Source organism: Pezoporus wallicus, unplaced genomic scaffold (genome assembly GCF_028554395.1).
Source record: "Pezoporus wallicus isolate ANWC-B61680 ecotype Strahan unplaced genomic scaffold, APGP_CSIRO_Pwel_v1 scaffold_11491, whole genome shotgun sequence".
Classification (NCBI taxonomy): Eukaryota; Metazoa; Chordata; class Aves; order Psittaciformes; family Psittacidae; genus Pezoporus; species Pezoporus wallicus.
Window position 1 is genome coordinate 12,349,411 of NW_026642649.1, and position 19,316 is coordinate 12,368,726.

Below are 19,316 nucleotides of genomic sequence, written 5' to 3' on the forward strand. Positions count from 1 at the left end.
CAGACACATGTCCTGCCTCCTTGCTCCACTTTTATCCTCGCCTCTCCCCTGGGTCCCAGACAGCACCAGCCTCTCTCCCTCCCCTTGCCATTTTCTTCGCGCCTCCTGCCACGGCTGCCGCAGCTTGCCTTTTGCCTCTGTGCGCCAGAGCTCCGGCAGCCTCCCCTGCCTCTCTGGAGCAGAAGAGATGCCCTCCTCGCCTTGAGGGGCTGCCGGTGTCCCCGCTCCATCGGCCTCAGCACTGGCGGCAGGGGCGGTGATGCGGCCGCCCCGCGGAGGAGGCCTGAGCGCGGCGTTGCCATAGCGACTCCGCACCACGCTCCCTAGATAAGAAGGCGGGCGGCAGCGGCCGCGGCGGCCCCAGCCCGGAGAGGTCCCGCTGCAACCAGCCCCGACGGCTCACCGCGCCGTAAGTACCGCACCCGCACCCTGCCCTCCCTGGGCCCTCCTCTTGTCTCTTCCTTTGTTTCCAGCACCAGCGAGGAAAAGTCGCCCCACAGCGGGCTGGGGATGGTCCCATGTGGAGAAAGTTGGGGTGCGGCCGAGCTGAGAGTGGAAAGCATGGGTGGTGGGGTTACAAAGGACAGTGCTTTAGAGAGAAGTGCTTTAACTAACTTTAACTGCTCAGACAGCTTGCAAGCAGCAGAGTGGGAACTGGCATCAGGGCTTCTTACCCCACTAGAGACGGTTGGAATAGGTGAGTTTGTAAGGAAATAATTACTGCCGGTTTGACTATATTCAAACACTAAAACTTTGTGACTAGAACCTCCGCAGATATATCTTACTGTTTTGTTTGTTTGTTTGTTTCTGTATCAATCAAAGTTTAACTGTTGGGATTTTCATTTTTGCGAGTTGATGGGAAGCAGTGTGAGATGGTCCCAACCAGGGTTTTGAACTAGCCCATAGAAGCTGTGAGAGGAAACTACTCCCAGACAATTCTGCTATCAGCAGCAAAAAGTTTTGGGTGGAGGGAGGTGCCTGGATTAGGCTTTCAAATACCAAAGTGTTTCCGAAGTGCATTTAAATACTTTTAAATAAATAGAACTCAGACTAATCCGACAAGAATACTTTGAGAGAGCAGCCTAGTGCCCAAATAACTGAAGAAACTCTGTGCAGCAGCATGAGGCTGTCTTCTGTGCCCAGGGAAGAAGTCACTCCAATAGAGTAATGTTAATCATATAGTAAAAGTGAGAAGTTTGGAATGCTGAGCAGGAACGCCCAGACTTTCTACTTTTAGGGCATCTATTTTCTACTCTGGGTATAGTTTTCTACTCTGAGATGGGTTGTCTTGCTTTATTCACAAGATTTGCACAGGAACCAGTGGTAATGGGGTTAGGATAGGACCAATGTATAGGCAAAGGTGTGCATTTGCCAGTAAAGGAGCCAAGGCTGCCTGCTGAGTGCAGATGGAAGGAGCTAAATCCAGATGATAGTCTCTTATTCCTTCTTTGTAAATGACTTCATGCAAATAAGGGCCTACTCACACTATGGGACCCCGCAGAGGACATGCAACAGAAGGAAGGACAGGTCTTGTCTTTCCCTGCCATGTAGGGAGGGAAGAGAAGAACGGGTAAGGATGCTGGAAGCCTGCCTGTCCCTCCTTGCTCATGTACTCATTGTAACCAGACAGAGAGGGGCAAAGCAGTTAAGAGCTGTTTAATAATTAAAACATGTCAGGAGACCATAAGTGTGCATGTGGTTGGAGGAGAGGCACCAGGCTTAAAGGGCAAATCTGATGCCTGAGCAGCATTTTGGGCAGGGTAGTGAAGTGCTGCCCTTGGTGCAGGCTGGACTAACTTTTACAGTCCAACCTCTGCCTCATGTCTGCATGAGGCAGCACGCTGTAAGATATTCCCACTTGTTCCGTTTCCAACTGTCAAGTGCATCAGCGGCACCAAGGCCAGGTGCCGCCTATGGGAATATGGACAAGCATGTGCGTGTGCTGTCCCACCCTAGGGCACCAGTTGTCTCCATTTCGGTTCTTGAACTTTCCTTCTCTCATCTCATGGCAAAGAAGTGTTCATATGCAGTGCTCTGTGTCCATGAGAAGACAGGCGCACAGGCTTCTGTGGCAACTTCATTATCAACCTACCAAAACCAAATACCTATTAGATTCAGATTGCCTGCTGTCACCCAACAAGGACACTCTCAAGAGTACTTTTACTCCTGTAGCACCCTTATCAACACGCCAATGGTTTCTTTAATGGTTATGCATGTCCTGCAAACTAGTGCATGTTTTTTTTTACTGGGGATTTGCTCAACTGTGGGAACAAAACATTCCCCTGGGGGGAAGGGATGGGGAGAGAAAAATCAAAATCCACATACTTGCAGACAACAGTTTGTGGAGACCTTGCAAAGGGTTAGTGCAGCAATTCTAAGAATTAAACACACAAGAAAATGACATGCAGGTATAAAAACTCATGCCCTTAATATACAATGTGAGGACTATTGATGCTGATGCTCAGGTAGCCCGTGTCAACTTTGATATGAATTGCAGATCAGGAATTCTTTTCTGCATCTTCTAGGTAAGAATGATTGCCTGCTGATGTCTCATTTGAGTTCTGCATTGTCTCTTAAGACTGGATACAAATTGCCATAGGTACCTAATTTCCCTCTAGCTGCATAGCACCTACAGCCACTCAAACCCTATGAGAAGTCAAGAAATGGAGAGTTAACTTTCCCATACCCAAAGCCATTTCCATGCCTAGCTCAAGATCAAATGAAAAAAAGTCCAGCTCTTTAGTTTGATACTCAAAGCTTTAGTTTTCTGTTCGATCTCATGAGATTTCATTTCACATTGGTTTAAATGTCATAGGATCAGATGGCTTCAAAAAAATGCATCATTTTGGTAGAAGCATGTGATAGTAGCTTTGCTGAGTATTCCCTAAGCTCCAGCCTAATTACTGGTGACAAATATCTACATTAACACAGCCGCATATACTAATCTGAAATAATAAACCAAAATTGGTTTCCTGGAACCAGTTACATTGGTGACTTTTTGATGGAGACTCACAATTTAAGCAAAAAAGGATACCCTATTATTGGCATTTATAGTGTTTTAAGACAGTGTTCGTGAGTGGTAGGAGCTGTACATCTGTCTCTGGATAACTTTATTTGGGCACTTTAATCAAGCATATACAGCAACTGAGAACTCTGAAAAAAAATCTTGAATGTGCTTTAAGCTACATAGGAATCCAAAGCAGACATCTAAAAAGTGAAAAGGTCAGATATTTGTCATCTAAATCACCATCTCTTACAAGTGTATATGCCCAAAGGAGTCCTGTTGCTACACACCAGGGCTTCAGCCTGAGATCTTATCCACATGAGGATGAAGAGGCTTTTACCCATACCTGCATTTTTCAGGCTGCCTTATCATTCCTTGCTCTTCTCCGTCCCTAAGTAGAGAAAATCTTATTGAATGCCAAATGTTTTTACAAGGAGCAAATGTAAAACTGTGTAGGCAAATCTAGAACTTGTCTCAAACAACAAATTGCTCAAAGAAGTGGTAAATGCCCTATCCCTGGCAGTGTTCAAGGCCAGGTTGGACAGAGCCTTGGGCAACATGGTCCAGTGTGATGCCCATGGCTGGGGGTTGGAACTGAATGATCTTAAGGTACTTTCCAACCCTAACTATTGTATGATTCAACCTTTAGGGAAGCATTTCAGGTGTTTATCAGCTCTGCCTTTTCCCAGAAGTAGGCACACATGTCTGCAGGGGGTGGTATAGCCTAGCTGCCTTGCTCCAAAGTCCAGGCTAAATGAGTGATGAGTCCTAACTCATACAGAAAAATCTATATGCATTTCAGGAAGTGTCTCCCACTGACTGTGATTTAGAGCTCCATTGTAACCATTACAATTGAACAGCGGACGAATGTGGATCATTATGTCAAGAGATATAAGAATGCAAGAAAAATCCCACCTTAGTCCATGCTGTGAATAGTAAACACTACCCACCAAAGCGACTGATGGCAGCAGAGAGCACAAACCATGTGTGAAGGCTGCTAGGATAAGAGTTTCATTTAACACACAGAAACCTAAGAAAGTGCTTCCATTTGTAAAGGTGTATGAATGACTTCATACAGTCCCCCCTCATCTTCCTTCCCATGTGAAAGATTACTGGGGAATCTGTTTCTTTAGTGGTGGGAATTGATTTCAGTGGTTTGGGAAAGCACCATTACAGCGCTCACATACATCACCTCTCCCCCGAACGAGCACTTTGTGCGTAATGTGCAGTGACAGGATGCAACAGCACTCACAGGTTCACACGTCATATGCAGTGGGTAGACACCCAAGATACAAAAAATCATGACACATCTTGGTAATCTTTCTCTTTTTATTCTTTTGTCACACAGACTGTCACTATGTGCAGTGGGAAAACACTTGTAAGCGAAGCAAAGTTGGTTGCAGGCAAACTTTAAATAACAAAAAGGGTGCATGTGTCAGGAGTTAAGCTATAGAGACATATTTTAAAGCACTGAAGGTGCCAAGGGCTTGGCATCTGTGGCTATGGAAATGTGAGGACATCTAAGAGATTTATTTAGAGTATAGTTTTTTCAAAGGAGTATAGTAAGAAAAAATAACTAAGGAAGTCTCACAGCTGGCATATACCAATCCTAAATTAAGACTCTTTACAAAGCTTTATTTTTATTAGGTGAACTAACTCAGGGAACCACTTCAGTGAAATCAAACCAAAATTAATCGTATTTTATAAGGCATTTCCAGTCAGTATAATTTACCACCAATCTTACATTTAAATTTTACAATCTAGTCTCAGCCTTTTTTTGCCTCAAGACCTGTTCAAAACAAGTCCATGGTGTCTGAAATGGTATCCCTGATTTTACTGAAAACTGTCTAAAATGAGTACCCTTCAGGAAAGAACGATTTTTCCTACTATGATAATATTTAGCCAGTGTGGCCTAATCAAATCCTATAAAATCAAATGGTATTGAGGAAGAAAACCTCCCTCATCACAAAATGCAGTGTGAGCCTTCATATGGCCAGCTCATAAGTTTGTTTTTTTGCTTTAAATAAAACTGACTGCTTCATTTTAAGCATTTCATTTCATTAGCTATAGCTAATTTATACAGTGGATAAACAGAGCAGACATGCCATGCTAAGGTGCATTCAAAGGTTTCTTTGTACAGGGTCTTCCCAAGTGGAAGATGATTAATTTTTTTTTTCCCATAAATGCAGATGGAGTCTCCAGGCAGCGTAATCCTTTAGTACAGATGTGAGGCTGGACAGGGGCAGTTCTACAGTGAACAGGCAGAGGTCAAACCCCTTATCCAGGCCTGATTCCACAAGGTATTCCAGAATTCATAGAATATTACAGTTTTTGGATACTGAAGGGTATGGGAGTTAGTCCCATACATGCATTATGAGTCAGTGTTCCTGACCTTTATTGCTGTCAGCCAGTGTCGCTCCACTTATTTTGAAGCCACTGGAATTTAGGACACGTTTTTTCATCCCCTGAAGAATTACCTCAGTGAGTGATTATGAGTGCGACCTTTCATAGTTTGTTTGGAAAACATTTAAGTGACTGGAATTTGCTTGAGGATTAATTGTTCTTTATATAGATGTAAGTTTAGTCATAGAAATGAGGTTGACTCCCCTACTGTTCTGTTTCTTGTTGACAAACAACCACTGCAATTTACAGAGAAGTAATATAGGTGTTTTGTTTACCTCCAGCAGGATAAAAGCAAACTCTCTATCATGGTTTAAGCCCAGTTGACAACTCAGCCACGCAGTCCACTCACTCACTCCCCCCCCTCCTTCCTTCCCCCACCCTGCTCCCAGAGGGATGGAGAGGAGAATCAAAAGAATGTAACTGCCACAGGTTGACATCAGAACAGTCCAGTAACTAAGGTATAACACAAATCACTGCTGCTACCACCAATAATAATAATGATAAGGGAAATAACAAGGGAAGAGAATACAGCTGCTCACCGCCTGCCGACCAACACCCAGCCTGACCAGAGCAGTGATCTCGCCTTTCCAGGTAACTGCCCCCAGTTTACATACTGGGCATGATGTGCTGTGGTATGGAATACCTCTTTGGTCAGTTTGGGTCAGGTGTCCTGTCTCTGCTTCCTCCTGGCTTCCCCTCCCAGCAGAGCACGAGACTCAGAAAGTCCTTGGTCAAACTAAACATTACTGAGCAGCAGCTGAAAACATCAGGGTTATCATCACCGTTCCCAGACTGAAAGTCAAAACCACAGCACTGCACCAGCTACTGAGAAAGAGAAAAATGACTGCTACTGCTGAACCCAGGACAGTACTCCTGTTTTTTCTCTTCCTCATTGCCTTCCTCCTCCCTACACGTTAGCCATGGTCTGCCATTATTCCCTGAAAATGGAGAACAGAGATTGTAAGTAAGAAGCTGCCCGAGCTGTTGCTGGCAGAAGGGACATACCAGGATCACTCAGGCTGCACCTTCAGGTTGAAGGTTCCTTTTCTTTTAACATTGCTGTAATGTGTTTCTGTTAAGCAACCATAGAAATGGTCAACAGTAAAAAATGGTCTCATTTCCTTCTTCCTGTGAAGACATCTAGGGTGGCCTCAGAGTGAGCAAGTCTGGGGTCAAGTCTTAGCTTGGGAAATGCTGGAGGAGCTCAGGTAGGAGGCTGGGCTCCAGGATCCTCTGCAATTGTGAGAAAAGGGGAATAAAACAGCCAAAACAGCAATTCAGTGGGACTTACAGAGAACAGGCTCTTAAACAGCTTTATGAAACAGGCTCCTGCGATCTTACCAAGGTGATTAGTAAGTGTACTTCATGCTGGCTTTGGGGTCCATATGTACTGGCCATCTTTCAGAGGGAGCATTCACATATGGGTATTTAGGGGTATCAAAGCTCTGTTAGAGGAGCTGGGCTTGTAAGAGTAACTCAACAGTATTCATTATTAAGGCAAGATTGTATGATAAACACCAAATATGATCCTTAGTATAGAGTTGGGAAAAAATGGGAAAAAAACAGAACAAAACACCCTATTTCCTAGCATATACTTTGTGTATGAGATAGATAGATAGATAGATAGATAGATAGATAGATAGATAGATAGATAGATAGATAGATAGATATAGATAGATAGATAGATAGATAGATAGATAGATAGATAGTGCTTTCTGTATGCTCAAAGTCAGTATTCTTCTATAAAGCCAATGTATTTCCCATGCTAGTGTGGGTTGCTTACAGCAAGGTAGGTGGAAAACCAGGATATTGCATGTGTAACCAAGGCAAAGGCAGTGAATAAATGTATCATCTCTTAGCACATGTGAGCCAGCAGACTGCATGACAGAGAGCAGCTGGAAGACAAGAACTTCTCATGATCTGGCTAGCAAGTGGATACATAACACCAATATGTCTGATTTATGTCAGGGTGCAATTTCTTTTCCTTTTCTCCTGGTGTAGTAGCTTCAAAGGGGAAGAAAAGCCCGTTTCAACGATGTCAACAGAATGTGTTCAGCCATTTGATATCCCAGAAGACAGACTGGACAAGCGAGACTCACACTGTAACCATTTAGGTAAGTGTTATTAGGTGATGTCATTGCATTAATTAGAGAGGTGTTGTCTTCACATCATTAGGCCCTGCCCAGTGTCCATTTTTCCCCTCCAGCAACAAAACTGAGCCCTCATGAAACCCGATAGATTGCACCTTCTGCTGACACTTCTGGTGCCAGATGGAAAGGCAAAGAGAGCTCTTCCTGCATATAAAAATCAGCTGAAGCTGGAGAGCAAAGTTAATTAAAGAGGAGAAAGAAGAAAAGAGTCATTGTTCTTTCCCCTGGTAAAAAAAGGTAGAGAAATTTCTCCATTTATACCACTGTAAACTAAAAGCTGGGATACGGCTGAGCCTTCCCTGAGCGTATTTTATAGATGCAATCTCAATAAAAGATTTCAGACACCCCCTCCCTTTGCTTCCACTGAGTCTGCTTTCTGAATACTTTTTCCCCTTCATTGTCAGTGTTTCCTCTCTTGAACCTATTTCATACATAACTTTTGCACTGAGAGCACCAGAGGCATCGTTTCTCCGCCGCACTCCTAAATACCAAGCTTCATACTCGATAGATGTGCTTTTTTGCGTATTCATGGTCTTTTGCCTCTGCTTCAGATTCTGTTACTTCACTCCTGCCTTGCAATATTGTCATGAAGATTTAGCAACCCAGAAACAAAAACCTATTTTCTTGTTGTTACCCTTGTGATGACAATAACGAAACACAAATGCAATTTCACTTCCTTGTCAAAAGAAGTGTCTCACCGCAGGCAAGCACAATCTTATAAACTTTGTTTATCTGGCCTGCAAGGAAGGTATCCTAGTTCTGCCTCTGCCACATGGCATTCCTAGCTAAAGGCACTACTTATACAATTGCTGGTATACCACATATAATTGTTCTCATTCTACAGTTAGGAAACTGAGGCAGCAGGAGGTGAAATGATCTCATTAGGACCATGCGAAAAGTCTGTGGGTGCCAGAAAAAGACCCCACATCTTCCTGGGGCTTCACCCTGGAGGTTATCCTTTCCATGCGTATACCCACTTATAGCTGTACACTGCCTCAAATAATGTGAGAGAGCCTGGAATGAAGACCCAGCTGAAGCCAAACTAGCAGCTTTTTAAGAAACCAAAGCATTGGTTTGTGTGATGATTCCAATCATGGAATCACTTAGCTTGGAAAAGACCTTTGCAATCATTGTGTCCAACCATACACTTAATACTGCCAAGTCCACCACTGAACCGTGCCCTAACTGCCACATTTACAGGTCTTTTAAATACCTCCAGGGATGGTGACTCAACCACTGCCCTGGGCAGCCTGTTGACAGGCTATCATCTTCAATATTTTTGGCTTGCATTAGCACCCAGAAATGCAGATTCTTGCAAAAAAAACCATCTGGGTCAAGGGGAAACCAAAAATCCAGTGTAATGTTATGTAAATCAAAACTGAATACCAACTGCTCTGGAAATAAAGCCAAATCTTGAGGGGAACAATATACTGCCTCGGCTTACCGATACCTCAGGCTGACCACACACACGTAAATCTTTCCTTCACAAAAGGGCCCTTGTAACTCTTGAAGACACAGCCTGCACAGTTAGTGTGGGATGAAAACAGGGATGGTTGTGGGACCCCTGCACACCATGGTACAGCTTTCCTTCTGCCACGTAACACACAGCTGCCCACAGTCTCTTCCTCTGCTTTATGTCTACCACCTACAACGCAGAAGGACCACCTAAGTCACTTGACTCCCCTATAGTATGGCACATAGGCCTCTTGTGCTGATGTTTTATTAATGAGATGTTCCTCCACAGGCATTATAATTTACTTGGATGAAGGCAGTATTATTAAAGCTTTTCTTTTTACCATGTGGTTTGTTATTTCTACTCAGTTTCATGGCTTTTTACATCTTTTTTTTTCTTTTTGTTTTTTCCTCTGCAGAAGATCTTTCAGAGCAGCTGATTCAGAGCTGTGACCTCAAAAAGAAACCAAGAAAAGGGAAAACCATCCTGGCTTCCCAAAACACTGAACAGGACCAAAAAAAGCCAAGGAGAAAAGATACACCCGCTTTGCACACCCCACCACCTCTAACAGGTGAACACTACGTCCCTTGATTTAGGAATCACAATTCAGCTGAGGGGACTGAGTCCAGGCAAATGTCTGCAGACCCCTCATTCACTTATGTCCCCTGGATGTGGGCAAGAATGCAGCTCAATGCCATGTGCATAGTGGTGCTGCCTGTATATGACAAATGATGTGTATTTGTCTGTAGCTGCTGAGCCATGCTACTTCAAAATCAAAAAGGATCTAGTTCAGCCCCTGTGCGTTCTGTGAAACATGTACTCAGTGCTCAGAGGGAGGCTGACCAGGGATGAGGCTGGGATGAGACCTGAGGAGCACACAAGCCAGCTGCAGGATGCTCCTCCTAGAAATAACAGGGCTCTTGTACTCATGGGGACTCTGTCAAGGGCCGGGTGTTTCAGGAAGCCAGAAACCACTGCAGCAACAAAAGGGCTCCTTGTAGGATGCTCCCTGCTGATGTGCATTTACAGACCTCTGAAGTTTGAGAGCCAAATGCCACCAACCTGGGGAAGGGAAGAATGAGCAGGAGACTGCCACTGAAACTTGATGACCTTCTAAGTCAGCAGTAGGAATAAACGTTTGTCGCTCCTCTCTACTGACAATCACTCCTTGTGCTCTCTGGGGAGAGAGTTGTGCTCTTGTATCCACTGCATTGAGTTCTTCTACCCGTATTGCACATACACAGAGGAGTTAGCCAGTAGCTACTTGCATGGTCCCCTGAGTACCAACAACAAATCACCAAGAACAAGAAGCTGGGATTTGCCAGTATTTGTAATCCAGACATTGACTCTGTTCAGCTCTCATCTGTATCATCTCCCCAACAATTTCCTCTTAGGGAAGAGTGGTTCAGAGGCTAGAGAGCTGCATTTTGTGCCTGTAGTAGCCATACCATAAGGCATTATTTCACTGGTTAAAACAGGCCATTTCTGTCTCATTACATTGCTCCCAAGCAAAGGCTTTAAGCATCCATATGATTGAGCTACTTTGGTGAGATGTTTAAGCTTCTGGAATAGAAGATTGCCCTCATCTTTACCACGATTTCTGATGGGCTGCAGTTTAGTGCATTAAGTACAACCAGAAGCCAGCTGGCCTGATAGCATCACTGTCATTAGCCTGTGGGATAAAATTGACTTGGAGGAAATGTATACCATTGCAAAACCTGAAGGGTAGGTACACCATGCAGAGCAGATCATGCACTTGGCCACCTTATTTCAGAGTAGTCTTTGGGAAAGTTGCACAAGTGCCTATTTTCTCCGATGTGAGCAAGGCTTAAGTGACATTTTCTTTTTTGTTGCGGTTTTTTTCCTTGCCTACAGGCATACTTTCAGACTTTTCTGATAGTTTGCTGAAAAGGTATGGTATCACAGAGAAGCCACAACGAGAGAGAGTGAATCCAGGCTCTCAGATCGCTGAACTGGAGCAGAAAAAGCCCAGGAGAAAAGATACGCCTGCAATACACATCCCACCTTTGATTATAGGTAAGAGAATATTTATGTCAAGGTCCTCCAAAGAGGAAGCAAACAGTGGGTAGTGCCAGAGGTGTGTTTGGGAGGAGGCTGGAAGGAGGTTGCTAGGCCCAGTGTACTTTGCAGTTCCTGCTGAGCTGGACCTATTTGGTCAATGTATATAATAGCAGTGGTAGCTCTTGGAAAGTCTTTTTTGTTCATGCCCCGGGGATAGAAGGGAAGGGGAGTAAGAGAAGACATTAGGTCACTTGATTACCTGCAGACACAATGCTACTTTTGTGAAAGGCCAACAACCGCCCTGCTTTTCAAACCTGATCACATGCAAATTTTTAGGTCAGCAGCACTAACAGTGGCTCATGCTGCCTTAAATAACCTGGAGCAAAGGTGTCCTGATTAACCTTCTCTTAATTCCACAGTCCCTGGCTGCACTTAGGAAACCAAACTGTGATGAACTTCTCGTTAACAGCACCTTAAAGACAGCTCTGTGCTTCTGGCATAACACAGTGCAGCACCTAATTTGCTTGGTGACCACATGAAGTCAGCCAGCCATGTTTTGGTCCTTAAGACCCTTTGTCACATTTCCCGCACTCCTCTATCACGGAAGAGCCTCAGTTCATCAATCCTTCTGAAGGGGTAGATGTTAATTATTAATACTAGCTAGGGATGCAGCTTTCAGTTGTTTTCAACCATACCTCCAATGACTCTTGCCTGCTGGTGAACCCATCCTCCAGCACTCAGCATGGATTCAAAGCAGCCTGCTAAACACTGCCTCTCCTTGTCCAAAACTTTTCCAGATCCAGTATTCTGGGGTTGTGTCCTAGTGACTGACTACCTCTGACAGGCTTGTGCCCATAATGGGGCAAAGTAGCCTGTGTGTTTGAATGCCTGAATTTCACTCACTCCCTGCTCTGAGGATGCATGTTTTCATTTCAAGATGCATACCACCATACAGTGTTCTGCTGGTTGAAATTTGCCAGTGGTGGTTCCATGACTTGCTATGAAAAAGTGACTCATTGTGGCTAAGGACTGCTCCAATATTTACTACTTGTTTACTCTCAGGGTTATCCCATCAGGTAGCAGACAGAGCACAAACAAACGGAGCTCTCTTGTGAAACTGCTGTGCAAAATAGAACCTGAATTACAGACTCGGAGACCTGAGAAGCCCCAACAGGGCTATGTGTGCTAACTAGATGTAGACAGGCCTTTCTGTCCCTGTTTCCCTGTTACTGGCCTTGTTTGCACGTGTGCTGCATGTATCCCTTGTGACCTGCTAATAAGGATTGTCCCCATTTCTGCCATTTCTCCTTCAGATCCCTCCCAAATGCCACTTTCAGATGACAATTCAAAAACTACATTTAATTCTTTGAAGTAACAGAGCTTAATTACTATATTATCTTTTTAAGCAGCTGTCCACACAAACAGCTTTGTTGTAAATGTAGCTAAGAATGGCAGCTGTGTTACCTTTCTCCCTTTTGACCAGCTGGTTAGGAGCACTCTAGGACAGTCCCTCACCCTCTTGGGTGCTCAGAGAGATTTTTTACCACAAATAAAAGTAAGTCAAATAGCCCATAAAATGTGATATAAATCAACGTATCTACTAGATGCCACATGATCCAAGAGAGTAGAATCAGTTTTACACCTTGCAAACACCCAATCTAAATAGGAGTTGCAGGTACAGAAAGGAGGCTGCTAAATTAGGATCTTAAGGTCCTTTCCAACCCTAACTGTTCTATGATCTGAATGTTACTATCTGGAGAAATCCATGGCTACCTGTTGTCCACAGAAGGAGCCTAAGGAAGTCAGTCCTTAGCCAGCTTAAATGTCTAAGGATGGGCATCACAAAACTCTCCCCTAGAAGGATCAGACTTCTAAATGTACGTAACCTTCAAACTCCTACTGAAGTAGCATGTTGTTCCATGTGTATAAAAATGAGCCATACGCAGAAGTCTTCTCCAATGGCCAGTTCCCCTTTGGTCAGCCAAGACCTTGTCTTTCTGAAGGGATTAGACCAGAAGACAAAATACAACCCCCATGCTAATGGTGTTTTTTTCAATCTCACATGACAGCAAATGATTTGAATCTGATCCAAGGCCTGTACTCAGCTCTGGGATGCTCAGTTACACATCCGCACTTAGCAATATATTCAATTAGCTGAAGCATTTCTGAGAGCTCTTCAGGCCTGTGGGTTTGAGCAAGAATGTAAATACATGTGTAAATATGGGAACGTGGTTCCTGAAATATGGCTGCTTGAGGTTTCTTAATCAGATCAGAGATAACTCGTAAAACCACAGTTTCAAACCCTTGCTCTTCCTCATGCCCTAGAAAACCAGTTAAGGTTGTCTCTTTAGGATAATATCATCCTCCCCCCTAAAACTCCGAGCGATACAGGGGAAACACAGCAGTGTAATGCCCCCTCTTGCCTTTCTCCTGTGCAAGTGATGTGTCTGGAGCACACCAATACTCTCCCAACCCAGCTGCAGATGCTGTCTGTAGGTAGTCAAGTGGAAATGGTGCAGTCTTGGTGGGTTTCTGATTTTATAACCCAGGAGGAGTGGCTTAGATCCAGGTGGCACCTGGCAAATGGATGATTTAAGCCAATTTCTTCTACTGCCTGGGGTTGAGTTTCGTAACAGAAGCTCTCATGTCTCTGTGAGCCTTTGAGGTCCTAGTCCCTAGCTAAAAATTGCAAGGGGTTGCAAGTTCTGTTGGGAAAACATGACTACATTGCATTTCTACTGTGCTTTCTGAAGTCAGATCACTTGGCAGACACTAACAGAACCACCTAGCAATCCTTAAAACAGATCTGCAGGATGAGCTGCATTTCATAACACACACAGCTGGGAAAACAGGGGCACAGGGGTTAGGTGATTTACTTGAACAGTAATGAGAGAAATACTGACTTACAAGCATTCCCTAAATCTAACATCCTGCTCCTTTAAGGATTCAGTAAAGCACACTTTCTCCAGAAGTGATCAGTGGCATTGTATCAAAGGAAAAAATCCTTTCCCAAAAATAACTCTAGTTTCAACATCACGTTTGCATCTCCTTTGCACTGTTTTGCATTAAAAGGCTGATTTTAAAGGCATGTCGTTGTCCTTGAAGTTACTGGTGGGCTGGAAAGTTAATAACCTGCAGCTCTAGGCTACATCCTCCTCTGAGCTTTGAATCCTGAGCTCTACTGGAAACTTTTGGAGTTCATCAGTCACCAAAGTGATTTATTGATAATGATGCATTATCTTGCTATTGATTGTGGTAAGTGTCTGGCATGCTACTGATGTGGGTCCAGCTGAGAGCTGGGGACCTCTGCTTGGCGGCTACCTTACAGCTGTCTCTAGCATCTGCTCTACAAGGGCTGGTTTATGTGCTATAACCATCAGAATTACATAAACATACTTTTCCTTCCTCACTTCATAATTTAAATGAGAGTGTACATGATCACAAGGCACAGCGCAACTTTATTTAACTTACATTCCTGATCCCTTATTCCTGACTTTACCCCCAAAACAGGTAAGCTCTCATCAAATGATCACTGTAGCTTAGATTTTAAGCATATTTGAGTTATGTTTTCCTCATTCCTCAAATGTTCTGTGAAGAAAACAGCCACAAAAAAAAACCCACTCCCCTCTAAAAACACACAACCCAACCCCCAAAGACAACAGTGGAAAAACGAGGTGTCTGTATTTGCCTATGTGAATAGAAGTCTGGGTGGGGAACATTCACATCCATCCCATAAAACAGCGTATTCTTTGCAGTTAACAATGCTGTTTTCTCAACTGTTGCTTGAGAAAATGAAGTCTTTTGTGTTTCAAAATAGTATTCACTCATGCCTTTCGGTCTATCTCATGGTTTTGCTGAAACCAGCTGGTTCACAAGAACTGCATGTAAATGAAGCAGGAGCTAACTTAAATGAAAGGCAGTATAAGTTAATACTTCCATAAACTCATAAGCTCTTGACAAGCCTCCAAAGTTGAAGAAAATCTTCCTGTGTGGTATTGCTCTATTTTCAGACCTCATCAAGACTGAAAGCCTTCTCTGTGAGAGGGCTTTTGATGCAGAAAGAAGCAAAACAGGTTGGTTTGACAGAACAACTCAGCTGGTTAGCACAGACTGAGAGCAAACAGTAGGAGACCAAATTAGGGTGAGATTTTGTTGGTCTAGACACAATGGTAACCCTCATCCTGTTTTTAGACTATGTTAACCTCCACACCAAGGAATGTAGGCATAAAATCTTGTTTTTTACTGGCAACAGGCAAAACCAACACAATATGCTAAAATAGGGATCAAGAACATTTTCTAGTTAATATATTGTCCTCTCTTCACTCTATTAATTTAATCTCTAATGAAGAGAGCAGTTACAATAATTGTGGTATCTTGGTATCACATAAAACCCTCAGAATCCTTAAGGGGTGGACTTACTGCCTTTATGGAAGAGAGAGATATAGAAGGGAGAGAGAGAGATTTGTGGAAGGTATAACCCAGAACCTCAGTCCTTTTCCACATTGATCTTAATTCGGTTGCTTTTGCAATTTATTGGTAATATGTAACTTCAGTGGGGATGGCACTTGGCATGTGGGTATTCTAACACTTGGCTCATTTGGCAAGATCTAATAATGCTATGTACCTACAGAAAACATACACACATTCACATATGCTGACTCAGTCACAAAGATCAATCACAGTATTTATTTCATCATGTAAGCTCTTTTTTAGCTTCCCACACCCCTTTGACAAACAGGTTCCCAGATGAAACTTAGTGTCTCTTTCCACAAGTAGCAGGAGTAACTCCCATGATGTTGGAAAACTATATTAGCATCAAGAAATTAGAGAGGACTGAAAAATTCTTATCTGGATATTTTCTAAAGAAGCAATATTTTAAATCAACTACTTTTTTCTCTCTCTTTCCTCTGTCTTCTTTTTGTTTGTTTTGTTTTTTTTCCGTGTCCTTCTGTTTTTAAGGCACTAAGCTGCTTACGGAAGAAAAGCAAACAGTGATTATGGAAGATGAAGAAAAAGATGGAGACGCAATCCCCAGTTAAGATTACAGTGATATTTCCAGTAACGCAGTGTAAATAATTCTGGGTCATTCAAAGTGGCAGTACATAGAAAGTTAAAAAAAAAAAAAAAGTCCTTTCATTTTTATAGATAATAATTCTCTCAAGCATGCACTTGAATTTAAATTATCTTCAAGTGCTTATCTGCATCTCATGGAATTCCAGCAAGCATCATAGGAAATGATGGCAGAAATTTCACTCACACGTGGAAGGATTCACTCAGTTTGCTAAAAGTGGCTTCCCAGGATTTTTGTCACTGAGGAATCCACCTCGGATCAGAACGAGCTTTGTGCATGGTGATAAGGGTTAATACAAAGGGACACCACCAGTCAAGCGTACCTGGCACTAGATACCAGAGCAGCTGGTAGCACAGAGCAATAAAACATCAGCAAGTGATTCAGATAGCATTTTTCTCCTGATAAGTTCACTTTGTTTGTCTAGCTTTCCTCTGCTGGAATATCGTTGACCACAGTGAAAATTCGCACATGCAGAGCTGATGGGATAGATGGAGAGGAATCAATGCTAGAATCCCTGAAAGGCAAAGCACACACTTCTTCTGCCAGTATCTGCTCGTGACTTGTGTTTGTGAGGAGAAAAGAGAAGATTTACCATAGAATGAAAACTCAACAGCTAAGGGCTGTCAGCACTGACACATCAAACAGGACAGAGGGCAGAGCTCTCAGAAGAGAAACATGGAACATGCAGTGCCTGCCTGTTACACCAGTGTAGACCATTGTGGGTCTTTTTCCTCTCAAAGGTTTTATTCCGGGTTAGTGGGAGATAAACTTGTTCTCCATGGCTTTTCACTCCATATTTTTTCTTTTAACATCTGCTTTTTAACTGAGTCCTAGGTTGTCAGTTAGGAGATTGAAGAAAATCTCCTAACTGACAAAAATTAAAGATTAAAATTCACAGCAGGAGAGTAAAAATTGAGTAAAAAGGGTACTGTCACTCAGTGATATACACACACTGCAAGATGGAACAGCACCGTGCTTTTTTTTAACAGTTTACCTCATTGGTTCAATCAAGAATTGTTTTCGCACCCAGCTACAGCCTTCAGCATTGGTGCAAACAGAGACAGGTACTTGTAGAATATTACACAAAATAGGTAGAACTGGGTAGTTTTGTGCTTACCTTAATAGCTCTGTGCGCTAGATGGGGCAGCACTGCTGGCTGGACCCTTAGGGACCTCAGCAGAGAGGTAAAGATTATCTATCTAGCCTGGCAGACTGAATTTAGTTGTCATCTTCCTAACATCCTTAGGCAGACAGCTAAGGAGCACACTAGTTTGGACTTCATCTGCCACAGTGACTGACCCAGCATCTTTCATGAGCACGCAGTCCACTCCAGGTATTCAGCTTCAAGATGTAATTGACAAGCTTATAATAAATAATCATGCGTTAAAGTCTACAGTAGGCCAGGTATGTTATTGATGTTGATGGGATGCCTGGCACCTAGGAGAGGTATTTGGTTTTTATCCTGTTAATCGATCAGCGAGATGAGCTAATATTTTAAAAATAATCAATAGTTCATGTAACAACATTCATGTCAGGTCCACAGTAAAGGATGTCACAGCAAGTGCGTAACAAGAGATATGCATGATTCAAGTCAAGCTTTACCAGTGAAGTCGGTGAACATTTTCAATGCACAGTACAGCAAGAGAGCGTAGAGTCCAGAAAAGATTCAAATGGGCAGTGGATTACCTGAAAAATGTACACGTTTAGATATGAAGACCCTTACCAACACAAAGCAGGAGCACAAATAGGATGTGACTGACTTCACTGCTCTGAAGATTTGTTTCCAAGCCTGGGGAATGCTGACACAGCTTAATATGAAATAAAAAGAGCCCCCTTTAAGCCTAGCACTACACGTTCTTCACCAAAGAGGAGTTATGGTCTCAGTGACATCTCTGACGGCACAGCAGCCTAATTTACCATCCCTCCACAGATCAACTTGAAGCCCAGCCATAAAAAAGGCTGCAACATACATCATTTGCTGCAGTTCATTTAAAATCGCATATTCATAGCCTGGTAATTCCGCATTTACTGTTTTTTCACCCAGGAGCAACATGAGCGACTAAAAAGTAATTTTTCACTTGATCAATTAAGTAAATAGGGGTTTTTTTTGCAATGTTCCTGGGAAGTAGTGTGAAGAATCATTTCTCAGAGCTTTCACCTGCCTCACCGCACTCCGTGAAAGTGTTAAATGTTACTTTATTTGGCAATCAAATATGATCTTTTTCCAATCAGATTAGCATTGCCACTTTCCCCAGAACAAAGCCTCTAGGTGTTGCAGAAGCGTGTGTAGACTCTACAATGGCCTGAACATTGTTTATTGGGTTTATTTATTGCCTTTCAGGCTCTGAACTCTCCCTTTAAGACCAGACAGTGCTAAAACTGCACAGATTGCTCTCCTAGGCAAATGGCTGGAGTTGGTGTGCTCTGGGGCAGAAATGCTTTTGTACCCAGTGTCCACAAGGGTCCCCCATGGCCATTACAGCAAAACCAGAAGGAAACAGAAAGCACAGAAACAGGATAAGCCTTTCTATGGCACTCTTAGGACTGGAATACTCCAGACTGAGGTTGTGTACAATGCCTGCACATAGGCATGGGCTGCTTGAAGGCCTTAGTAGCTGGATTGCATTCAGATATTTATTTAGCTGGAAGTGCTAAGTCTGCACTTCTGCACTAAGTGCAGAAGTCTGCACTGGCCAGGACAACCATTCCAAGTCCTCAGAGGGAATGAAGTGCTCCAGTCAGTGCGTAAAAGACTGACTGCAGTCAGGAGGCTGTGAATGGATAATATTTTTGCAGGAAATTCTCTATTAACCTCTACCTAGAAACTAAGGGACAGGTCTCCATTTACAACAGACTTGGAGCAAAGGGATTTAATGGCCTTGCACTGTCAACAAAGGATTGCAGAAAGCCCATCACCCAACAGAAGAGGATGTATTTCTGTAGTGCTAAACATGAGGTGCAGAGGTTAAGTGGTTTGCCCAGCTAAACCTCAGCAGAGACAAATCCAAAGCAACATTCATGATGCTATCACTAACTCACACTATTTACAGCTAAAGCAGCATTTGCATGCTTTGAGGTTAGCAACACACTGAAATTTTGTCTGGTTGAAATTTTGTCTTACCAGTTAATAAATCTATAATTGTAGAATGCTTCAACCACTTAAATTAAATAGATGTGGCTGGTTATTATAACCAATTGTTTTCCTGCATGTCC

The 19,316-nt window shown here is 43.1% G+C and overlaps 1 protein-coding gene across 3 annotated transcripts in view; it reads left to right on the top strand.

Moving 5' to 3' along the window:
* The first annotated feature begins 215 nt into the window (after positions 1-215).
* PPP1R17 (protein phosphatase 1 regulatory subunit 17) overlaps positions 216-19,316 on the top strand; it is a 74,882-nt gene continuing 55,781 nt past the window's right edge. Inside the window, exons 1-5 of one of the 3 annotated variants that reach the window (XR_008975184.1) lie at positions 216-409; positions 7,409-7,521; positions 9,429-9,581; positions 10,886-11,047; positions 15,992-16,843. Coding sequence is in view for 2 of the 3 variants with exons in the window: in XM_057431604.1 (XP_057287587.1) it covers positions 7,443-7,521; positions 9,429-9,581; positions 10,886-11,047; positions 15,992-16,071 (474 nt within the window). In the remaining variant the exon portion in view is untranslated. Of the gene's footprint in view, positions 410-7,408; positions 7,522-9,428; positions 9,582-10,885; positions 11,048-15,991; positions 17,497-19,316 lie in introns of those variants that run through there. The other 2 variants (XM_057431604.1, XM_057431605.1) reach the window with 2 other exon arrangements.